This window comes from Myxine glutinosa, chromosome 3 (assembly GCF_964187855.1).
Source record: "Myxine glutinosa chromosome 3, kmMyxGlut1.1, whole genome shotgun sequence".
Classification (NCBI taxonomy): domain Eukaryota; kingdom Metazoa; phylum Chordata; class Myxini; order Myxiniformes; family Myxinidae; genus Myxine; species Myxine glutinosa.
This window is the reverse complement of record NC_136263.1, coordinates 128,502,269-128,525,551: the sequence shown is the minus strand read 5'-3', so window position 1 is coordinate 128,525,551 and position 23,283 is coordinate 128,502,269. Positions and strand designations below refer to the sequence as shown.

General features: G+C 41.8%; 1 protein-coding gene across 1 annotated transcript in view; it reads right to left on the bottom strand.

The window, feature by feature from the left end:
- Positions 1-23,283, bottom strand: part of LOC137423215 (uncharacterized) — an 81,789-nt gene that overhangs the window by 16,889 nt on the left and 41,617 nt on the right. The window contains exons 3-9 of the mRNA XM_068110118.2: positions 21,453-22,469; positions 18,941-19,165; positions 12,893-13,060; positions 12,282-12,363; positions 9,658-9,725; positions 1,218-1,477; positions 705-865 (exon numbers count right to left, since the gene is read on the bottom strand). Coding sequence (XP_067966219.2) covers positions 705-865; positions 1,218-1,477; positions 9,658-9,725; positions 12,282-12,363; positions 12,893-13,060; positions 18,941-19,165; positions 21,453-22,469 — 1,981 coding nt within the window. The remainder of the gene's footprint in view (positions 1-704; positions 866-1,217; positions 1,478-9,657; positions 9,726-12,281; positions 12,364-12,892; positions 13,061-18,940; positions 19,166-21,452; positions 22,470-23,283) is intronic.

Below are 23,283 nucleotides of genomic sequence, written 5' to 3'. Positions count from 1 at the left end.
ACAGCAACTCAGGTACAATCATTAGCCTCAGCTAAAATAAGCCCGTTCCTCAGTAACGACGCTTGGTGAGGCGAGCGCAGCAAGCCGAGCCAGGCTCGTGTATATATACATATATATATATATATATATATATATATATATATATATATATAGGAGCGTACGCTGGATCAGCACGTCGCTGCATCCTTGGACAACTCCTCAGCACCATCCCAACACACACCACTGTTTTTGCTACAGAATGAGGTGTTTTTACAGCGGCCGGAGGGCAAATCCTGCCACCAACCTCCTTGAGAGAGGACCCAGTACCCTGGTACTCATTTCGCCGACCTCAGAAGGATGATAGGCTGAGTCAACCCCACCTGGTGTTAATTCAACAGCTGAATGGGATTCGAACTCAGGACATTAGGATCCCAAGCCCACCACCCTAACCATGAGGGACTCCAACGATCTGTTTAAAATATCAGCTGATCTCTGCTACTGGTATGTACATTATCTCTTTTTGAATAAAGGATGAAGCATAATGGCAACATGACTTTTTAATAAGCCTTCCATCGCACTTTCACCACTAATCTGTCTGCATCACATAACCAACGTTATTCCCTGTTTCCAGCAAGGAACATTCACTGTCACACTAAGTGAATGCTATCACAATGATATAACTCCCAGCACATCCGACGCTGTCAAGAAGAAAAACTATCCTTCACCTCTCGCTTGCCTCCCTCACATCCGGGAGGTTAGAGAAGAGGATTCGACGGTCATGTGCTGACAGAAGAGCTGCCAGGTCCTGAGATTGAACAAACAACTCGAACATCACATTCATGCTGCGCAAATATGATGCTTCTGACGTCACCAGTTCAAACATGGCCTGGTTGTAGAAAGGGGTGTTATAGGGAAATGATCAACACATGATTTTAAAAGTATAGCTCATTGACACAATTAAACTTGCAGTGAAGTTCTTATCAAAATGTAAAATGTGGTATTTTATTGAATGCAGTCCCATTATATTGGACTTTACCAAACTACTTGTTCAAATATTCTCCATTTAGCAATGGAGTATGTATATATATATATATATGTATATATGTATATATGTATATATGTATATATGTATATATGTATATATGTATATATGTATATATATATATGTATATATGTATATATATATATATGTATATATGTATATATGTATATATGTATATATCCCACACAAAGCTCACCTCTTGACGTTTTATTTCGTCAGCACTCAAGCGCTCCAGCAAGCCACTGGCGAGCACTTTAGGAAGACCTTGCCAGAGTGTACTTGCTCCCATTACACTGGAATGGCTCTTTCTTTCTTGTGGAGCTGGAGAGTCACCACCTGGACTGCTGTGCTGCTTGGATCCAGTCCGAAGGAGTTCACGTTTGAAGGATGGTGCCCGGCGTTGATGACGAATTTCACGGCTGTGTGCGATTCGACGATACTGCTGGTACAGTGGTTCTGAGGTAAATCAAATAACAAGAACAATTTGTGAAATAATATGACATGATATGTTACAAGTTACCAGCTCATTGGCATGGATTTGCTAAGCGTGGTAGGCCCAAGTATGTATGGAATCTTTGAAATGTAAGTGAGAAAAACACTTTTTAATGAGGTTGTTTGAAGAGAGTAGTGATAGCAGAAAGAAGGATATCCAGGGGGATTTAAAATTCAATAATTTTTTAAGTAGGTACTAGAAAAGTCCCCAAATATTTTCAGACATTGTGACCTTAATTGCTACTTCCAAAAATAAAAATTTTAAATAATGTAATGGTAATAGATCTAGAGGTACTGTAATTCTAAAAAAGACTTTCTAAATTGCTGTACCTGCTAAACAAAGTTAACTTCCACAATCACTGGGAGATTATCTGTCCTGAATTGATAAAAGTTTACAGGTTTAACATGAAAAAAGGACATTGCATCCGAAAACATTGGATGTTGATTTGTATTTCAGGCTCTGGTTTATGTAATTAATAGACATACTCACATGGGTCTTCCACACTAAGTGAATGTTATCACAAAATATGGCAATGAATTTTAAATTGTATTTATGATGTGGAAATATTCCAAAATAGAGTATGATGTTCTTGCAAATGTGAATTTATGTGAATGTGAAATTTTTCTAAATAGTGATGAAAAATAATTTATTGAGGCTAGATGATATTTAAGATTTCCCATATCTAAAGGCTATTGGGAATTTTAAATATTCAGATGAAAAACTGTGAAGCCTACATCATTACAAATATGCTTTCACATTTTCATACAACATGTACGGCATGTCAGTAAGCCTGGTGTTGGCTTAGCGGTTAGGGTGCCGGCTTGGGATCCGAGGATCCTGAGTTCGAATCCCAGTCGATCGCTGAATTAACGCCAGGGGGGTTGACTCAGCCTGTCATCCTTCCGAGGTCGGCAAATTGAGTACCAGTTCACTGGTAATTCCCTGTGTGTCGCAAGAGGTGACTAATAGGGTTGGCGGCAGGAAGGGCATCCGGCCATAAAACATTGCTTCAAAAAAGTGGACCATGGTCCCGAAAAAGGCCAAACCCACACTTTGCGGTGAAAAATGGCCTCTAAAGGTGGTTCATGTCCGGCATGAACCGGCATGTCAGTCATAGTAGCTCTTACAATAAGTCAATTATTTTCATAAGATATCGAAATAAACTCCTTCCACACCAAGCAATAACCAGATCAACAGATTTCTGAGTATAGTTGTGTTATTGTTAAAGAGATATTTTATGGCAAAGATGTCATTTGAGAAGATTTCAATAAGAATGAAATCCTTCCATTCAATATGTATATTTGAATAATATTTTACTGTTAACATAAACTAGAGCAATGTGACTGTGTTGCCAATATGCCTCTGCGCAGTCCCAGAACTGGATGATGCCCTCGTTCACTGTCCTAAATATAAACAATTTTGATTTCAATCCCTTCAGTTGTTTTAAAGTATCACATTTTCACCAGCCATGACAGGTTTCACATCAATCGGTTTCAGAGAAGGGATCTTTTTTAAAATATTGGCTTTCAAGCTAATATGGCTGTCACACCACATAACATATGACCTTAAAAAATTGTACACTCTGCATATGTATAGGTAGGGGATCACATTTGTGAAGTTTTGTGTTGATCGGATGAAGTTCGTTTTTCTATCCAAGATGGATGCCAAACCACATGACCTACAACAACATTTTCAAACTATATGCAACTATATACATTAGACTATATGGTGTTAGATGATATTTGTAAAATTTCGCATCGATAGGGTAAGCGGTTTCAGAGATATTTATAATTATTTAATATTTTCCTTCAATCCAATATGGCTGCCACACAATGTGGCCAATGATGTTTTTGTGATCATCTTTTAATCGCCATGCCTAGTCAATGACACAAGTAAAGTTTAGAGTCAAACAATTTGGTGGTTTGGGAGATGTTTTTTTTCAGGTTTTACGTTAAATCCAATATGGCTGCCAATCCATGTGACCTGTGATGTCATAAGTTTAATATTTCAATGCAAATCGGTCATATATCAAGTGCATGCAATTTCAGATTTTTAGGATAAAGAATTTGATAATTCGATTTAAACATTTTTGGCTGGAATACCACTTCACCTATGATGTCATCATTATCATGCATTTGTTCCCCATTGGGAGTACTTGACAATGTGCCAAGTTTCAAATTTTTCCATTCAGCAGTTTCCGAGAAATAATTTTGTAATTATTTGTGTTTAATCCAATATGGCTGCCATACCACGTGACCTATTACATCACAATTATCCTAAAAACATTCTGCATGGGTGTCACTCCTACCCTGAAAGTTTCGTCTCAATCGGACATGTGGTTGCTGAGAAAAACGAGGTTTAGCCCGTACGGATGGACGGACGGACGGACGGACAACCAGAAAACATAATGCCTCCGGCCATCTTCGGGGGCGGAGGCATAAAAAGTCAAATATAAAAAATTTTGACAATGGTCTGAAGGTGCTTATTAAGATAATGCTTATTAAGAAACGAGTCTGTGCTGCCATGTCAGCTATGGTGTGATGATGTGCTAAAATCAAACAAATGGGTATTCCATTGCTGTGTTGACATGATGGTTAGAAGAGCATGTTATATTCAAGCTGAATGTCTATTCTTCATCCAAGCTTGGGAAAGATAAGTTTTCTGTGCCATATTTGGTCATTGGAATCTCCTGCGATGAGGCTAACTGCGAGGGCCTTTCACTCACTCACCGCAGGCAGGTTGGTGGTCTTTCTGTCTTCTACCGACTCCTCTCCAGCCTGGCTCCCCCAGCTCTCTCTGTGCTCTGTCCCCCGAATATTCCTACAGGTCGCACAAGATCTGCCAGCAACCCTCTTATGGTTAAACTGCCAAAATCAAGGCTCTCTGCTCACCTTCACTCTTTCATTCCCATTTTTCAGTTATGGTTGTCCTTCTGGAAGTTTCTCCCATCTCCACACAGGATCTCTGGCGCTCAGCCAGAGTGACCATCGGGTTCTTGGTCACCTCTTACCAAGGCCCTTCTCCCCCGATTGCTCAGTTTGGTCGGGCGGCTAGCTCTAGGAAGAGTCCTGGTTGCTCTAAACTTTTTCCATTTAAGAATTAAGGAGGCCACTGTGCTCTTGGGAACCTTCAATGCAGCAAAAAAAAATTTGTAGGCTTCCCCAATTCTGTCCCTCGACACAATCCTGTCTCTGAGCTCTGCAGGCAGTTCCTTCGACCTCATGGCTTGGTTTTTGCTCCGATATGCATTGTCAGCTGTGAGACCTTATATAGACAGGTGTGTGCCTTTCCAAATCATGTCCAATCAATTGAATTTACCACAGGTGGACTCCAATCAAGGTGTAGAAACATCTCAAAGATGATCAAGAGAAATGGGAGGCACCTGAGCTAAATTTGAAGTATCATAGCAAAGGGTATGAATACTTATGTCAATGTGATATTTCAGTTTTTTCTTTTTAATAAATTAGCAAAACTTTCTAAAATCCTGTTTTTTTTTGGTCATTATGGGGTATTGAGTGTAGATTGATGAGGAAAAAAATGAATTTAAACGATTTCAGCACAAGGCTGCAACATAACAAAATGTGAAAAAAGTGAAGGGGTCTGAATACTTTCTGAATGCACTGTATACACACCTTTCTGGTATATACCGGATATTATGTTACACCAAACAGTGAGTGGTGAAAGCGCAAGCACCGAGTCCGATACAGCCCTTGTTTTTTCTGATCTGGGAGCAATAAGTGCTGCCCGCCATGCAGAACATTAGCTCCCACCTCACCAAACACATTCCAGAGCCATTACTAGATGCAATCAGGCAAAAATATACGAATTATGCTGTTCTTCGACCTGAGATGAACGTCGTGACATCACTGCCATGACGCATGTACTGGTCTGCAGCTCAATCACGAAAGAGCTATCTCGTAGTGCTATAATTACAAAGATGTAAATTCAGATACTGTCCCATTGATTTTTTCCCCCGCCCATTGAATTTCCCATTGATTGTGACGACGGTCTCCTTGGGTTAACCTGAGGCAGTCCCTTCGGGTGGGTGCCTGGAACGTTCTTACTCTAAGAGAGGATGATCAGCTGTCCCTGCTATCATCCGAGCTCCGGCGTTTGAACATAAGTGTTGCAGCACTTTCTGAGGTCCGGAGGACGGATAGTGGTGAGATCATGATGGGTGGTTACACCAACTACTGGTCTGGTCGCTTTGACGGTTACCATGCCCAGGGAGTTGCTATAGCTGTGTCCAATAAGCTGACTCCCATGATAGTCGAGGTAACACCGGCCAACGAGCGTATTATGAGACTGAGGATTCGTCACTCTTTGGGTGTCATTTCCCTGGTCTCTGTATATGCTTTGACTGAGGAAAATGATCTCACTGTAAAGGAGACATTCTACGCCACACTCGAGTCTATGGTTGATAAGTGCCCCAGGAGAGATACTTTTCTAGTGTTTGGGGATTTAAATGCATCGACTGGAACTGACAGGGATGGCTATGAGGCATGTGTTGGTCCCCATGGACCCGGACTGTAAACGAGAATATCACTAAGTTCCTCAGCTCTGCAAGAAGTCATGGACTTAGGGTGGCTGGCTCATGGTTTCAGCACCCACAGCCTCATTGCTGGACTTGGTATTCCAATGCTGGTGGTGTGGCAAATAAGATTTTCCATGTGCTCATTGATGGTCGATGGCGGATGCGCCAGAACTGAAGGGTCTACCGAAGTGCTCAGTTCCTCAACACTGACCAAAGGCTTGTTGTAGCAACTCTGAGGTTGCAGCTCAAATCCAAGAGAATGCTACCATCCCAGCCTCAGCTGGATGTGGGCAAGCTCAATGAAGAGAGAGTAGCTGAGGAGTTTGTGAGTAGGTTGAGTGGGGTTTTGGGGGGTCTGGATGCTTTGGGGGAGCCTGAAGAGTTGTGGAGTCCCTTCAAGACCACCATCCTTGATGTTGTCTTGGAAACCACTGTCAGGCGAAGAAGAACTTTGTCTCTCAGGAGACGTTTGATACCATCGACCAGAGTCGCAGGGCCAGGCTCGATGGCAGAGCTGAACTGTTCCGGGAGCTGAGGCGTAAGACTGTATGCTCGCTGAGGGCGGACAAGGAGGCCTATGTGCGAGAAATCTGTGAGATGGTAGAGCATCATTTGTGGACATGTGATTCTCGTCCTGCTTACAGAGGAATCCGTGTATTGCATTCCTCTAAGCCTGTCCCTAGGTGTACTGCAGTTAGAGCAGAGGGTGGTGGCCTCTTGACAGAGGAGTCTGAAGGGAAGGCCAGCTGGGCCGGTTACTATGAGCGGATGTACCAGGCTGATCCACTGGCTGTTGAATTGGATGTCAGTGGTGTTCCTATCCCAAATGCTGACCCCCCCAATTAACTATGAACTGCCTTCACTTGTGGAAACAGGTGGTGGTGAACCGGATGAAAGGGGGGCAAAGCTTCTGGGATTTGTGGCATCCATGCTGAGCTTCTCAAGGCTGCTGGAAATGCTATACTTGGGTCATTGCATGCAGTTCTGTGCTCTGTTTGGAGCACATGCATCATCCCAACTGACTGGAAGAGGGGCCTTGTTGTCCCCCTTTGGAAAGGGAATGGTGATCACCAGGACTGCAACAACTACCAAGGGGTTATGCTACTCTCCGTGCCAGGGAAGGTCTTTGCTTGGATCATTCGTGAGAGGGTTTGCCGCCATCTGCTCGAGCATCAGCGACCAGAGCAGTCGGGCTTTACACCAAAGAGGTCAACGATTGACCGTATATTTGTGCTTCGGATCCTCACCAAACGCATGTGAGAGTTTTGTCAGGGGCTGCTTGCAACCTATGTTGATCTCCACAAAGCATTTGATTCGGTGAATCGGGATGCCCTCTGGATGATTCTTTGTCTTCATGGGATACCACCAATGCTGATCAATCTAATACCTGAACTATACTTTGGTACTGAGAGTGCTGTGAGGTGTGGTGGCTCCATCTCTGACTCATTTACAGTTGTTACTGGAGTTCGGCAGGGGTGTGTACTGGCTCCCACACTCTTCAGCACTTGTATGGACTGGATTCTGGGGAAGATGTTGGAGAGGTCAGGCTGCTGTGCATCATTTGGGAGTGTCAAGATCTCTGACCTTGATTTCGCAGATAATGCAGTCATCTTTGCGGAGACGCTGGATATTCTCACGGGGGCCCTCCAGGCACTGAATGAGGAGGCGGAGCTGCTGGGATTATGGATATCCTGGGTCAAAACCAAGATCCAGGCTTTCAATGACATATTGGATGCTGCTGTCTTGTCTGTGCCCGTTTGTGGCGAAGATGTTGAGGTCACAAAGTGATTCTGTTGGAACCCATCTGTGGATCGGTCCCATCGGCGGATGGGTCTGACCCATCTGTGGATGCACGAGAAATGACAATGCAGACCCATCGGCCGATGGGTCTGCGCCATCTGCGGATGTGTTGTTCACCTTGAAGGAATGTGTTGACAGAATGGTGCTCTTCAATCAGGTACACAGTCATTGGAATTACATGTGGTAGGAATTTAACAGAGATGATTTTTAAATGTTTTATTTAACTTTTATTTTTAAAATTTAAATTTTATTATTTTATTTAATTTAAATTTTATTTTATTTAATTTAATATAAAGGAATTTAACATTCCCCTCCGCCATTATCAGAAGAACACCTAATGTTTTGTATGAATGTTGAGTATGTTATGTAAAGCTTTACTAAAACTGCCATGTATCTGTTAATTACAAAATGTATTGACAAAATGTATAAATAGATGGGTAGAAATAGATAATAAAACATTTAAAAATCATCTCTGTTAAATTCCTACCACATGTAATTCCAATGACTGTGTACCTGATTGAAGAGCACCATTCTGTCAACACATTCCTTCAAGGTGAACAACACATCCGCAGATGGCGCAGACCCATCGGCCGATGGGTCTGCATTGTCATTTCTCGTGCATCCACAGATGGGTCAGACCCATCGGCCGATGGGACCGATCCACAGATGGGTTCCAACAATTCACTTACATTGGCAGTGTTATTCATGTCTCCGCATGTTTTGAGCCAGAGGTTGATAGACGTCTGGGTAAGGCATGGGGAGTCATGGATTCACTGGATCATAGGGTGTGGCACTGTCGGTATCTATGCAGGAGGACGAAAGTCAGAGTCCTTAAGTCCTCGGTGCTTCCAGTCTTTCACTACAGATGCGAGACTTGGACCCTTATCAAGGGCAAGAGAATGAGACTTAACTCCTTTGGAACGAAGTCTCTTCGGAGAATCCTTGGCGATCGCTGGTCGGACTTTTTGTCCAACAAGCGGTTGCTGAGAGAGACTCAGATGAGATTTGTTTCCTGAATGGTCTGTGAGCGTCAGCTGTGGCTGTATGGACATGTGGCTCATTATCCGGATGCTGATCCAGCTCACCAGATACTCTCAGCAAGGTAGCCTCATGAGTGGAGTAGGCCAACGGGCTGACCGCGTGCCTTGTGGTTGCAGCAAGTTGATCGGCATCTCAAGGAGAAAGGAATGGGCCAGGAATCAGCCTTGGGATGGCCAGACATAGGCCCCTGGAGTACCGTCGGAAAGTGGATGCGGCAATGTGCTGCCTCGGCGCATGGTCCCATAACTGACATGACCTGATATTTGGGACTATATTTGCAAGGTATGTACTAAAAAAAATATAAAAAAATACACAACACCACCCCATGTTCAATCTCTCGATCTCGCTCCCACTTTATTTTACTTCCAACCTGATTTTTTTAATTTTCTCTTCCTTTCTTCTGATCCTTCCTAATCTCTCCTTCTCCTTTGCATTTTTCTCCCCTATTTATTTTGTTTGTTGTCCCAACCTGCCCTATGTGTATTTAATAGGTTAATTGTTCCTGTTTTTGGTAAATAATTAAATTGATTTATGTCCATAATCGTTACAAAATCTTCAGTTCGGAATGACTGTGACCATATTCAATAAGGTCTCAAATATACAGGTATCATTATTAACTTGTTTCCCAATTTTTTTTTCATCAGATTCCAACACTAAACGGGTAATTAAACTAACTGACGATTTTAACATGAGAAATCAAAATCCCCAAAAAAAAATTCACATTAAATAACCAGGGTTATGTAAGCAGAAATATAAATGAAGTCCCACCTGAGAGCAGGAAGTGTGATCGCTTTCGAGGTTTTATGTTTTCCATTGGTTTGGGAGGGTCTTCATTCCTGTAACAGACAATGTTCTGATCATTTTCATTCATGTAGGTGATAAATATAAAGTGATGGGATTTTTATATTTGCAACATTTTATTTTCAAACTTTGGCAGATAACAACAGCGTTGGCCTGTGGTTTTTTTTAAATGAACCACTAGCTCATGATGTAGAGAACCCAGATTTTAAAAAAGCATATAAGATGGAATTCTCATGTCTAGTAATGTCCTTGCAATTTACATACAACTACACCAATGTCTACTTAGATCTTAATTTTGCATTTTATGTATGTATGTATATATATATATATATATATATATATATATATATATATATATATATATATATATATATATATATATATATATATATGGGCTATGCATAGTGCCTTCAGAAAGTATTCACACCCCTTGACTTTCTCACATTTTGTTGTGTTACATCCTGAATATAAAATGGATTAAATTGGGATTTTTTGTCACTGATCTACAAATAATACCCCATGATGTGAAAGTGCATATTCTTTAAAGATCTTCATAAAACAATCTATATATATAAAACACAGTTTGTGTGTGTGTGTGTGTAATGTTACCAATAGACTCCTAAACGGAGAGGCTTACGTGCTTGATATTTGACATAGACATGGCCATTGAGCGTGGGACGAACATGGCCAAACTCAAAATATTTGACGATCCATATTTTTTATTCATATTTACCTCAGCGCATTTCAGCGAAGTACCCGCTAATCTCAGCCGGTTCCAGAGCAGCTCACTGATTCGCTCAGAGCGATCAAGTGATGTTCCATTCCCGCCGCCAGACTGATTCGCTCAGAGCGATCACGTGATGTTCCATCCTGTCACACGTCACTTCACCTTTTATGCGATCGTGTTTTGTATCGATTTTGTGCGATATGAATTAAATGTCTTTGAAACAGCTGTGAAACGTCTTTCCACAACCCTTCCGTAACCGATTGGAGCAGTTTCTTGCCACACAAAACGAGCTCCGCGAAGCGAGTTGGTCGAGTTGTGCTGACCAAGATGGCGACACGGCGGCTTCACTTTTCACGGAGTACGAGCGTTCTATATATTTTCAATTCAGTGCGCCCGTGATTTGTGGCATAGACATGACCATTGGGCCTTCACGGTGTAATTTGTGCGAGGCTTTTGTCCGAGTGAGCTTGAGTCGAGAGGGCGAATGTACGGGTTGGGAATGTACGGGTCTCCCTTCCCCCGCCCGGCAACGCCGGTACTGGAGGACGTCACAGGATCGGTGAGTCTCCAAAATCCGCTTCGTGCTGTTGCGAATATGCAGGACGATGTCCGATTGTTGTGCTGCTCTCCGACCATGAGAACTGCAACGTCATTGCTGACTGGCCATCCCCTTCCCTCCACCTTCCCCCTCCCCCCTCCCCCCTCCCCTCCCCCTCCGTCCTCCCCTCCCCCTCCGTCCTCCCCTCCCCCTTCCCTTCCCCCTCCACCCTACCCCTCCCCTTCTCCCCTCCCCCTCCCCTTCTCCCCTCCCCCTCCATTTTCCCCCTCCCCCTCCCTTTTCCCCCTCCCCCTCCCTTTTCCCCCTCCCCTACCCTTCTCCCCTCCCCCCTCTTCTCCCCTCCCCCCCCGTTCCCCTCCCCTCCCCTCCCATGCCCAGCAATGCCGGGTACTTCTGCCGAGTCCCCCCCCTCCCCCTCCCCCTCCCCCTCTCCCTCCCCCATCCCCCTTCCCCTCCCCCCTGCCCCTCCCCCCTCCCACGCCCTCCCCCCTCCCATCCCTCACCCTCCCATTCCTCACCCTCCCCATCTCCCGCTCTTCCCTCCCCCCTCCCCCCTTCCCCCTCCCCCCTCCCCCCTCCCCCTTCCCCCTCCCCCCTCCCCCCTCCCCCTTCCCCCCCTCCCCTCCCCCCTTCCCCCCTCCATCCTCCCATTACAGCTTTGAGTCTTTTTGGGTATGTCTATCAGTTTTGCACATCTGGGTTTCGTGAGTTTCTCCCATTCTTCCTTGCAAATTTGCTCAAGCTCTGTCAAGTTGGATGGGGAGCGTTGGTGAACAGCATTGTTCAAATCTTTCCACAGATTCTCGATGGGATTCAAGTCTGCGCTTTGGCTGGGCCACTCAAGGACTTTCACGTTCTTCTTCTGAATCCATTCCAGGGTTGCTTTGGCTGTATGCTTGGGGTCATTGTCCTGTTGTGGCATAAATCTTTGCCACAGTCTAAGGTGTTTTGCACTCTGAAGAATATATATATATATATAATATAGATATCTGTCAAAATGTACGGAACGTAACGAGCATCCCTCCCGATCCCAACGGATAATAAGAAGTCCCGCACATGCACAGACCATAGCGTCACTTCCGATTTGGAAGCTTAATCATGGCCACGCAATGGCGTTGAGATTATTAAGGTGGTCATTGGTTATACATCAATTGGAGCCATCTACCCAGATTTCGAGCTTATTTGCTCTCATCATGACGAGACACCGTTCAAAAATCGAACCAATGAAGACCATAATCGTCATTTAAGCTGCTCTATAAAACTTAGCTCAATGTAAAAATAAATAGGGAAACTGTTGATACACACCTTTCTCCCATCTCAGTGCTTGTCTTCTGTCCAAATATTGGACTCGAGGACTCACTCATTGTTGAACTTGAGCTTGCGGTATCTGAAAATGTTTAAAGTGGGCACCTTAACCTTCATAAATAATATGTACTTTGGAGAGTTGTGCATAAAAAATATGCTTCTTTATGCTAAGCTTCTAATTTGAAAGAAAAGGTTAAACCTAAAAGGTATACGACAACAAAACGCTATTTTGAAGGGAACCCAAACAAATTTTCAGAAAATGTGAATTTCATTTTAAATTGACTTTTAAAACAAAACAGAAACTTTTTGTGTTGAAAAAAAAAGAGAAAACGTTGAATTATACTTCCATTCTAAAAGCTAAATAATGTTGCAATTCATCTTCACAACTTCCACCTAACAATGAAAATGCATTCCACAGAAACATGGATCATTTTATCAAAGTGATGGTTCATAGAAGAATAATAACCCTGCAGGTTTGCATAATTTACTTTAGACACAGTTTATATTCATTACTCCATCACATCATTTAACTTCCTGCTAATAATTTGCTAAGGTATGGATGATGTGTGTGCATAATGTAGGGATGCAATACAAATTTTTGAATGAATCACCTGCTTTACTTGTTGAGCTGCCACCACTGGGCTTTTCCTCACAGCTACCTGCATCTCGCATCCGGCGAAATACATCCCCAAAGGAAAGCCAAATATCAAGGTGATGAGACCAGCGTCTGTCTCTTTTTTGTTGCAAACTGGCCTTTGTTCTTTCTTCCTCCTGATTAACTGCCAGAAAAGTGTGGGGAACAGAAAATCATTAAAAATTCAGAATGGCATAAACTAGGGAAATACTTATATGTAATATTTAGAAAATAAAATAAACTAGCATGGATCGGCTTGCTACGCACGCCTCACCACACGTCCCCACAGAGGCACGGGCTTGTTTTAACAGAGGATAATGGTCTAACTGAACTTGAGTTGCTGTGGTGTCATGATTTACACAAATCATAATACAAACATTTTACTTGGTACAAATGTATTGTAATATTGGTGATATTATTTATTTGTAATTTATTTGTAATCTAAAAAGTTCCAAGTGGTCTAAAAGTCCAAATGGTCAAGAGTCCAAGCTGGTCTAATTGGTCTAAAGGGTCTTCTGGATATGATGGGTATTCAGGGTCTTTTAGGTCTTTGGGTCTTCAGGATCTTTGGGGTATTTTTGGTCTCAGGGTATTTTGAGTCTTTTGGGTCTTCAGAGTTTGTTTGTTTTTGTGTACAAGATCGAGGCTCGTGTAAGAGCTAACATTAATCACATAAAAACAAACTGACACATAAAACATAAGATAAAGGCAGCAGGAGACAAGATGGGGAGAGAGAGGGAAGCACACAAGTACAACAGCAGAGGACAGGGACATCGGGAGATGGAGAGGAGAGGAGGGAGGAGAGGAAGTGGGAGGGAGAGGGCTTGGGGGGAGGCTTGGGGAGTGTTTTTGGTATTTGGTTCCTTTGGGTTTTCGGGGTCTTTTGGGTTTATGGGTCCATTCGGGTCGTTGGGGTCTTTTGCGTCTCCAGGGTCTTTTGGGTCTCCAGGGTCTTCAGGATCTTTAAGGGTCTTCTGGGTTTTTAAGGGTTTTCTGTGTCTTTGGGGTCATTTTGGATCTTTAAAGTCTTTTGGATCTTTTGGGCATTCAGGATATTTTGTGGAATTTGGGGTCTTCAGGGCTTTTGGTTCTTCAGAGTCTTTAAGTGCCTTTGGTGTCTTCTGGATATTTAAGAGTCTTCGGTTAGGTAGAAGGCTTTCATTAATTCCTCAATAAAATTACGATTTGGAAATTGGCTCGATAGTGAGCTGCTTCCGAATCCGGAAGTGAACAGATGACGGCAATGGGCTGGTTTGATAATGTCTTAATACAATCGTGATTTAACAGTGTTTTGATATAGTATTAACCTACTATTGGAATGATGCTCTTTGGAATGAAAATAGAGATATTGAGTTTAAATATGAATGAGGAAATGACGTGAGGGTTTATACTTTTCTAACCATGACATTCGCGGATTCACCATATACAGATTCGCCATTGACTGGACATAGCAACATTCAGATTGGGTACATTTTTTGCCTAAGTCCTTCACGAACCTGCTTTCAATGCCTGACATTCGACTGTAGGTGGCACAGGAATGTGGAATTTATTGGTTCCATGGTTTAGCATTCACCGTTTCCGCATTGTTTGTTTGCTTTTGACTTCTTACCCGTGCTAGTATTATACAGGGTGAGCCAGAAATATGGTCATTTTTCGTGTGAAGGAAATAAAAAATTGTATTTCAAAATAAATTAATTCATGATATTGAAGTACATAACATGCATTTTTATTATTTTTATTTTTTACTGATTGAGTTTTATTTTTTGCAGGCAGAACACTTGAGTGACCATGTGGAACTGGTTGGGTGAAGAACGCACTTTCGCTATCAAAGATTTTTACAAGAATAATGAGTGTGCAACTGCTGCACAACGTCAATTCAAACTCCATTTCAATGTTCACCGTCATGGCAATGTGCCATCTGTTCATGCTATCAAGTTATGGGTTCAGAAGCAGGAGCACCCAAATCAGTAAGAACGGCACAATACATTGAGCGTGTAAGGGAGTCAGTTTTGAGAAGTCCGCATCGCTCCAGCCGAAAGCATGCATCAGCCTTAAGAATTTCTCACACGTCACTACGCCGCATATTGCATAAGGATTTAAACTTTTATATCACTATAAAATTCAAACTGTCCAGGAAATAAGTCAAGATGATGAGATTGCCCGCAATAATTTTTGTGAGGGAATGCTTGGCCATGTTGCAGAACGTCATGAATAATTGGCGTCCAAGATTGGAGGAATGTGTCAGACGAAATGGTGCGCATCTCCTAGATGTTCTTTCCCACAAATAAATGACATGTTATGTACTTCACTTTCTTGTAAGAATTTGTTTTGAAATACAACTTTTTATTACCTTTACACAAGTGTGAAAAAGAACCATATTTCTGGCTCACCCTGTATATATATGCAGTACTCACAATAAGTTAGGGATATTGGCAGGTTCTTTGGTGTGGTTGATTTTGTGTATTAATTATATTGAAAAAAGTTGTTGGTCCTAATTCTATGGTTATTAATGAGTGTGAAAAAACACAGCATTCTTGATTTCAATACCATAACCCTAACCCCTATAAAAAAAATAAACTCACTCCCACAATATCCCTAACTTATTGTGAGTAGTGTATATTTATCTATATATATAAAACACAGTTTGTGTGTGTGTGTGTGTGTGTGTGTGTGTGTGTGTGTGTGTGTGTGTTTGTGTGTGTGTGTGTGTGTGTGTGTGTGTGTGTGTGTGTGTGTGTGTGTGTGTGTAATGTTACCGATAGACTCCTAAACGGAGAGGCTCACGTACTTGATATTTGGCACAAACTTGGCCATTGAGCCTGGGAAGAACATGGCCGACCTAAAAATTTATTTCATAATATTTTTTAACCATATTTTTACCTCAGCGCATTTCAGCGAGGAATATTATGACCAGAATGGCAGAGCAGCGCGCTGATTCGCTCAGAGCGATCACGTGATGTTCCTTGCCGCCATTAACTCAGTTACGCATTCGCACGTATTTCAGAGCGAAAAGCGATTGCGTTTTTTTCACATTTCAGCGAGGAACATTGCCATTCACACCACATAGGTTTTTTTTTCTTTCATCTTTAGATCCATATTTTTTGCCATAACGTAGCGCATTATGGCTCTCTCGAGCTCGAGTTAGCCAATCACCTGGGTGCATGAGGCCACGTTGGCCACGCCCACGACAGGACGTAGAGTTGCAATCGATCGCTCAGAGCAATCACGTGATGTTCCTTGCCGCGCGATTGCGTTTTTTCACATTTCAGCGAGGAACATTGCCATTCACACCACATAGGTTTTTTTCCCTTTCATCTTTAGATCCATATTTTTTGCCATAACGTAGCGCATTATGGCTCTCTCGAGCTCGAGTTAGCCAATCACCTGGGTGCATGAGGCCACGTTGGCCACGCCCACGACAGGACGTAGAGTTGCAATCGATCGCTCAGAGCAATCACGTGATGTTCCTTGCCGCGCGATTGCGTTTTTTCACATTTCAGCGAGGAACATTGCCATTCACACCACATAGGTTTTTTTTTCTTTCATCTTTAGATCCATATTTTTTGCCATAACGTAGCGCATTATGGCTCTCTCGAGCTCGAGTTAGCCAATCACCTGGGAGCATGAGGCCAGGTTGGCCACGCCCACGACACGACGCAGAGTTGCAATCGATCGCTCAGAGCGATCACGTGATGTTCCTTGCCGCGCGATTGCGTTTTTTCACATTTCAGCGAGGAACATTGCCATTCACACCACATAGGTTTTTTTTCTTTCATCTTTAGATCCATATTTTTTTTCAGCGAGGAATATTATACACGGAATCTGAATAGGTGGCAGAGCAGCGCGCTGGTTCGACGATTCGCGTGCCCTCCCCATCCCCCTCCCCCTCCCCCTCCTCCCCTCCCCCCTCCTCCCATCCCCCCCGTTCCCCTCCCCTCCCCTTCCCCCTCCCCTCCCCCACCCGGCAATGCCGGGTACTTCTGCTAGTATATTTATATATTTGTGTATATTTATATATAAATTTAGGAATAGCAACATAACTGGAATTTATACAATAAAGTTTCATTACGCTAAACAGGTATTGTTTTGTCGAATAATTTGTCGTAAAAATTTATTGTGTGAAATGTGTTGAACTACGAATATTGTTGATATGGCATCGGATCTGAATTACTACATCTTTTTAGCACTGTTTTATCCACATATGTACTGCTGCCAAGGAGAGCTTGTTCAAAATTCTGTTTGCAATGCTGTTTCAAGCCTGGTCAGTGCAGATTTAATTAAATACAGATTATTGGTTTTGTAATAATTCAGAGAATAATGTGGGAATATGTTTCAACTTTGGGCGATACTACTTTATTTGGAGCAAGTTTATAATGAAGGAACATATTATTTTTAAGTTCCTTTACACCAGACACTCCTTGGAAAACGTTTTTTCTTCATCTGCATCAGAATGTCCTTTGATTTTCAAATGCATGTGCATAGGTTGGTGATTCTACATATTAATGTAGCCCTGCCATTTGACCCATGAAAACATTCATTAGAAGTAGGTTCAGCACATTCCAAACATAGCATCAATTTCCACTTTGCTGATTGCTGTGGTGCTTACATATTACCCGGAGGTCTCATATTAGTTCATGAGTTATCAAGTGACCACTATATTCGTCATGTGTGTGCGTCTGTCTGTGTGTGTGTGTGTGTGTGTGTGTGTCTGTCCACAGCATAACTACCCGATGATATCATCCGATCTTGATGAAACTTGGGTGGGAGGTTGATATCATGATCTAGTTGTGTCCTGCGTAGAGTGGGCGTATTGCGCCCATTGTGGGCGGAGCCACGCCCGAAAAAGATGTCTTTTTAGGGGGTAATCGATTTCAAGCTACATCTCCTCCGAGGGGTTTGGTGGAATCTGACAGGGGTTTCGATATTTGGTTAGGCCAATGTCATGTGTCCAGCCCCACAGAGCTCGATTTTTCATTTTCGCCCCAAGGTCAAGGTCACAGGGTCACGAAATTTAGAAAAGTCGATTTTTGATGGTTTTATTACATTGTTCGCTTCCTGATAGGGTGAAATGTCGTACATGATCTTATATTATCACGTACATAATGAAATACAACTTTTCAACAAATTTCAGAATCCTCAATTTTTGACCTTTGAAGGTCACAAAGGTCAAAGTTTCAAAGTTGTCGGAATCGAACCGAATTTTCGGTATTGTGTAGCTAACTAACCTCATAACTGATTATACATTATTTTATATCTCATTTCAAGGTCAGTAACCTTCGTTTTGACATTTCAAGGTCACAAAGGTCAAATTTTCAAAGTTGTCGGAATCTAACCGAATTGTCGGTATTGTGTAGCTAACTAGTCTCATAACAGATAATATATTCCTATTTATATATTTTTAATGTCGGTTTTGACCTTTGTCATTGAATACCGCTCGCTCGTGAACCATCGTCGTCTCCTGACTTGTTACATATTATATCAGTTCTCCATCAATATATCAGTAGAACAGCCTCAACTTGCTTCATGATCTTTCATAACAGAGCATGTTTCTCTTGACTTTATGTGCATGCCTAGCTCTAGAAAAAATTAGCAACATGTGTGTCGTGACATTAGAGCCTATTTACATTAGAGGTAAAGGAGAAGAGGTGCAGTGGTAATACAGTTAGGGGGTAATAAACCTGAAAGGAAAAAGGATGGTGGTGAAAATAAAAAAACTGGGAATAGTGAAAGAAGTGGAAGGATATGTAAGGCAGCAGTATATTGTATGTTTGGAATGAGGAGGTCACAAGTTCTGCAATGTGTGCATATGCAATCTATATATACCTCTTTATCAGTCGATCTCTTCAGACAAAAGGAAATATTGTAAGTAGAATACTATTTGCTTTATGAGATGATGTTTACGAATGAAAAGAGGCATCCACACATTGTCTTTCAGTTTATAGTAGAATGTTTTATAATGATTAACATGACAGGGTACAAGTCAAACACCCCATGCCTAATTTGAATTCCTTTGAATGCTGCATACCATCTGCTGCAACATCTTTATAATGACGAGTCTTCCAATTCCAACCTCCAATTGTGTCCAGGTCCAAACCCAGTGCCGCAAGTAACCTGTTGGATTGTTTCCGGTGTTCCACCTGATGTGACATTCCTCGGATGATGGGTGAGTGACCTTCTCTGGAATTGTCATCCTGCTTTGCGTGTTTATCAATCATATTGGCAGTGCCTCCATCGGGCTTTCTCAAGAAATCTGTAATTTGCAAAAGCAAGTAATTTTAGCCTGCAAGGTAGGTCACTTTCAAAAGTTTCCACTACACTGTTATTTTTTGTTTTGTTTAATTTTTTTTGTATAAAACATAGCATTCATGCCATGTAACTTTTGACATGTGATATTAGTGACAAACTTAATTTTTCAGCATATTTCTATTACCACATCTTGAAAGTGAATTTTTTTTTTTTTTGCATACAAGATCGAGGCTCGTGTAAGAGCTAACTTTAATGACAAAAACAAACAAACGGACACATAAGACAAAATAAAGGGAGCAGGGGACAAGATTGGGAGAGAGGGGGAAGCACACAAGTACAACATTTGAGAGCAGGGACATCGGGAGATTTGTGGGGGGTAAAGGGCTTGGGGGGAGGAGGTGTGGAAAGGGGGGAGGCGGGTAGGAGAGGTAAAAAAAAAACACATGGACACTGCTAGGACTTCCAGGAAAGAAGTCGGTATTTTATAAAAGTTGATCTGGGGTGAATTAGCGGGGGTAGAAAAGATCAAAGTTTTGGACGGGGGAAGATAAGAGATGGTGGTGAACAGCTGTTTTAAAGACCTGGAGGGAGGAGTGGGATTGAAGAGAGTGAGGGAGTTTGTTCCACAATGTTCCAGAGGCAGGAGAAAAGAGGAATGAAAAAGAGTGAAGGTGAGCAGAGAGTCTTGTCAAAACTTGTTTTAAAAAGTTAAAACTTGAAACCAAAAACCCAATGCAATATTTTAGCTAAATCTGCCTTTTTATCTATGATATTGAATTATATGATATGATATCGATGATATATATTATCTATGTATGATATTGAAGAAAAAATGTTGGTTTCTAAGCTCTATTTGTAGAATCAATCAAAGACGATAACTGCAGCAAGAAACAACTTCACTCGCTGCTCATGCACAATTATGCTGAGCTAAGCAGTCAAAATATTTTTGCTTTAATTTGTTGTTATCACATAGTTAATATACATAAACTGAGTTGTTAATTTAATTTGTATTGGCTTCTTTCAACCATTAAATCCAGTTTCCTTTTTGTGCAGGTGGAAAAGGGTATTGTGTGTGACCAGAACCAGGGTGTTTGAGAACAGCTGTATAATGATAATGAGGATAACGATTGCCCACCTCACCTGTTTTGAGGATGGCTAAGGCCCAGCCACGTTCAGGGAACGAGGTGGCCAATCGCATGCGGCCATAGCTAGCCGAACAAAATTAGAGGCAATCAAGCGTTGTACCTGTCGAATTATGACGTCATAATGAAGGCACCAGTGACATCATCATTAACATATCTTATTCCCCATGGGGAGTACTTGACAATGATCCATGTTTCAATTTTTTTCCATTGAGCGGTGTCAGAGATATAGGGGTGTAACGTGTTTCCAAAATGGCGTCCGTACCACGTGACACATGACGTCATAATTATGAATAAATTAATTATATAGGTGGAGGCGCTCCTATGGTAAAATTTCATGTTAATCGGACCTACGGTTGCCGAGAACATGTGGTTTATAAATGCAGACACGCACGCACGTACGCCACATGCACGCACCTGATCACCTAACCCTGAATTTTGCTTCGTGAGCACAAGGTAATAATGGAAGTAAACGGATGATGGATAAATAAGAAGGGAGAGTAGGGGAGCGTGAGGGGGATGTTGAAACAAGATGGAGTAAGGAAAGAGTAGGGAAGGGAAGACTGAAATATAGAAGATACAGAGGTACAGAGATACAGAGGTGATGTGTCATTGCTATTGCTATGATTACAGAGTGCATGCAATTTCGATGGGTGCTTATAATGATGTGGTATATTGTAAAAAGCACTTTGTCATTATAAATACAGATTACATTTAATATGGATTCTTGCTTTTAGATGTCAATGCAAAATGTTGATTTGAAGGGTAATATAAGTCATGTGAGTGGATGAGCTTACAAGGAAATTATATAATGCTTGAACATTCTCTCCTCCTCTCCTTCTCTCCTTCTCGCCTGCATTTTCTTCCCCCATTCTCTCTAAAAGTTATTTGTTTCTCCCTCCTTATCACTATGGACAAAAACAAAAATTGCTGTCTGATTTTTGATCCACACATTGTGAGCTATCTCTTCCTCCTTGTCGTAATTTGTTCTACCTCTCCAATGTTGCATGTTTTGTGTTATAGTGTTGGGGTGAACTACGATGCAGCTTTGATTGGCATAATTCCCTTTTCCAATTTCTGCCTTAACTTATATTTCCCTCTTTGAGGTTATATTCGATTAATTACATAAAAGGAGAGGAAGAAACTCACCTGAAGAACAAACTGCCAATGTCTTATACCTTGTGCCGTCTCTGCGGGGATTAACTCCAGAACTCACAGCTTTCTCACCAGAACAGTTCAATACGTCCTCACTGGCATTCATGTTATCTGCTGTATTCAGGTTTTCTGAGTAGAAATTCGGTTTGAGACCTGGTGGTGGTGGTGGAGGAGGTAACTGGCTCCGATCTGGCAAAATGACCGAGCACACTTTTGATCTCCTTGCTCCTGCCCTCCTGGATGGGGAAAGCAGCTTAGATGTTTGTTCATTTTCCTGTTCTTGTCTCTGTTTCAGAAATGGTTCTTGGTCAGTCTTCATGCATGAGGAAACATTTATGCTCAGCACTTTTTGTTCTGCTGTACTATCTGCTGTACTATTGCAATCACCTTTTAGCTCTGCTTTTTGCTGCACCTCTGACATTGGTAATGCGTACAAGTCATACTTCTCAGAAATTGTTTTTTCAGCCAAGTGAATGTTTGCTTTCTTCGCAAAAGATCTTGGAGGTTTAGGAATGGGGTTAAAAATCCAGGATGTTTTTGGCATCGGTATTCCACTTTCATTTGTACATCCCTGGTGCACTCCTTTTTGGGTGGAAGTTGTCTCTTTTGAAGTGCTAATCAATGCATCACAGTTTCCATGTTCGGCTTTTGTTGTCATGGAATGCTCTTGAGGAACTGAAGGATCTGAACTTTTAGTTAAATTCCCATCCACAGTGATCAGCTCAGATGCATTATCCAGAGCTATATCAGAAGTTACAGAGATGTCCTCTAAAAGGGATAGTTGCCCCATGGAATCCACATGACCACTGCGGTTCTCACCCTCCAAACATATTATTTTGGTAGCTTCTCCATTGCAAGTCATTGATTCAGAAGTCTTAGAGATGTAACTCGTTGCTCCTTTCTGACGCATACAAACACCATGACTCTGAGGACCATCAAACACGAAGGATGACTTGCGAGGAGTTGCACAAGGGTCTCTTTTCTGGGGTGATGCAACCTCTTCAATAAATACTGAAAAGCAAAACAAAGAAGTAAGAAATGAGAGAAAAATGCAAAACAGTTTCCTCAAATAGCTTCCGTTAAAGTAGCAAGATAATCACGTTTACATAAAATTCAAAACCTACAAACTATGCATCTTTTTTCTTGTGATTTTATTTTTCCTTTTTGTAGGTTTTAAGAAACATACAGTCATTTCTCATGAGTCATTTTGCACCACCATAAAACATGAATATGTACACATTATATACAGAACAACTTTTCTTGCTTTCAAAGAAGCATTTTCAAATGGATTAATTCAAGGCATTGTTACAATCAATTCTCAAGATATTGTTTCCAAAAGCCAACTGAAAATTTAAAAAACGAACTCAAACTTCCACCCTAGGGCTCTCGAGTCAGTGTCTTTATGATGGCCTCTGGAATCCTTCAGCTCATGTGAAGTCATGGCATTATTTTTTACAAACACAGTCGGTATTGTGATTGTTCACTTCATGCGTTATCATTTTATTTTGTGATCTTGAAGTGAAACACTGTCTCTACACAAGTACAACACAAATCAGTCACCTTTTAATTTCCTAAAAAGAGTCACCAAGATTTGCATTTCTACAGGTGTTGGAGCTCATGGAAAGAAAGGATGGCAGAGGACAAAGATTCAACAGACAAATTGCAAGGAAGTGGAATCTGGTGGATAATAACACACAAATGCATCACAGAATGAGCAGAATTGTTCTTGAAAAGATATACTTCCATCAAGCTCAGAGGTAGAAATGGGAAATGGCAATTGGTGGTGGTGGGAAGCAGATATGAAGGTCTGGAGGGAAGAACATGG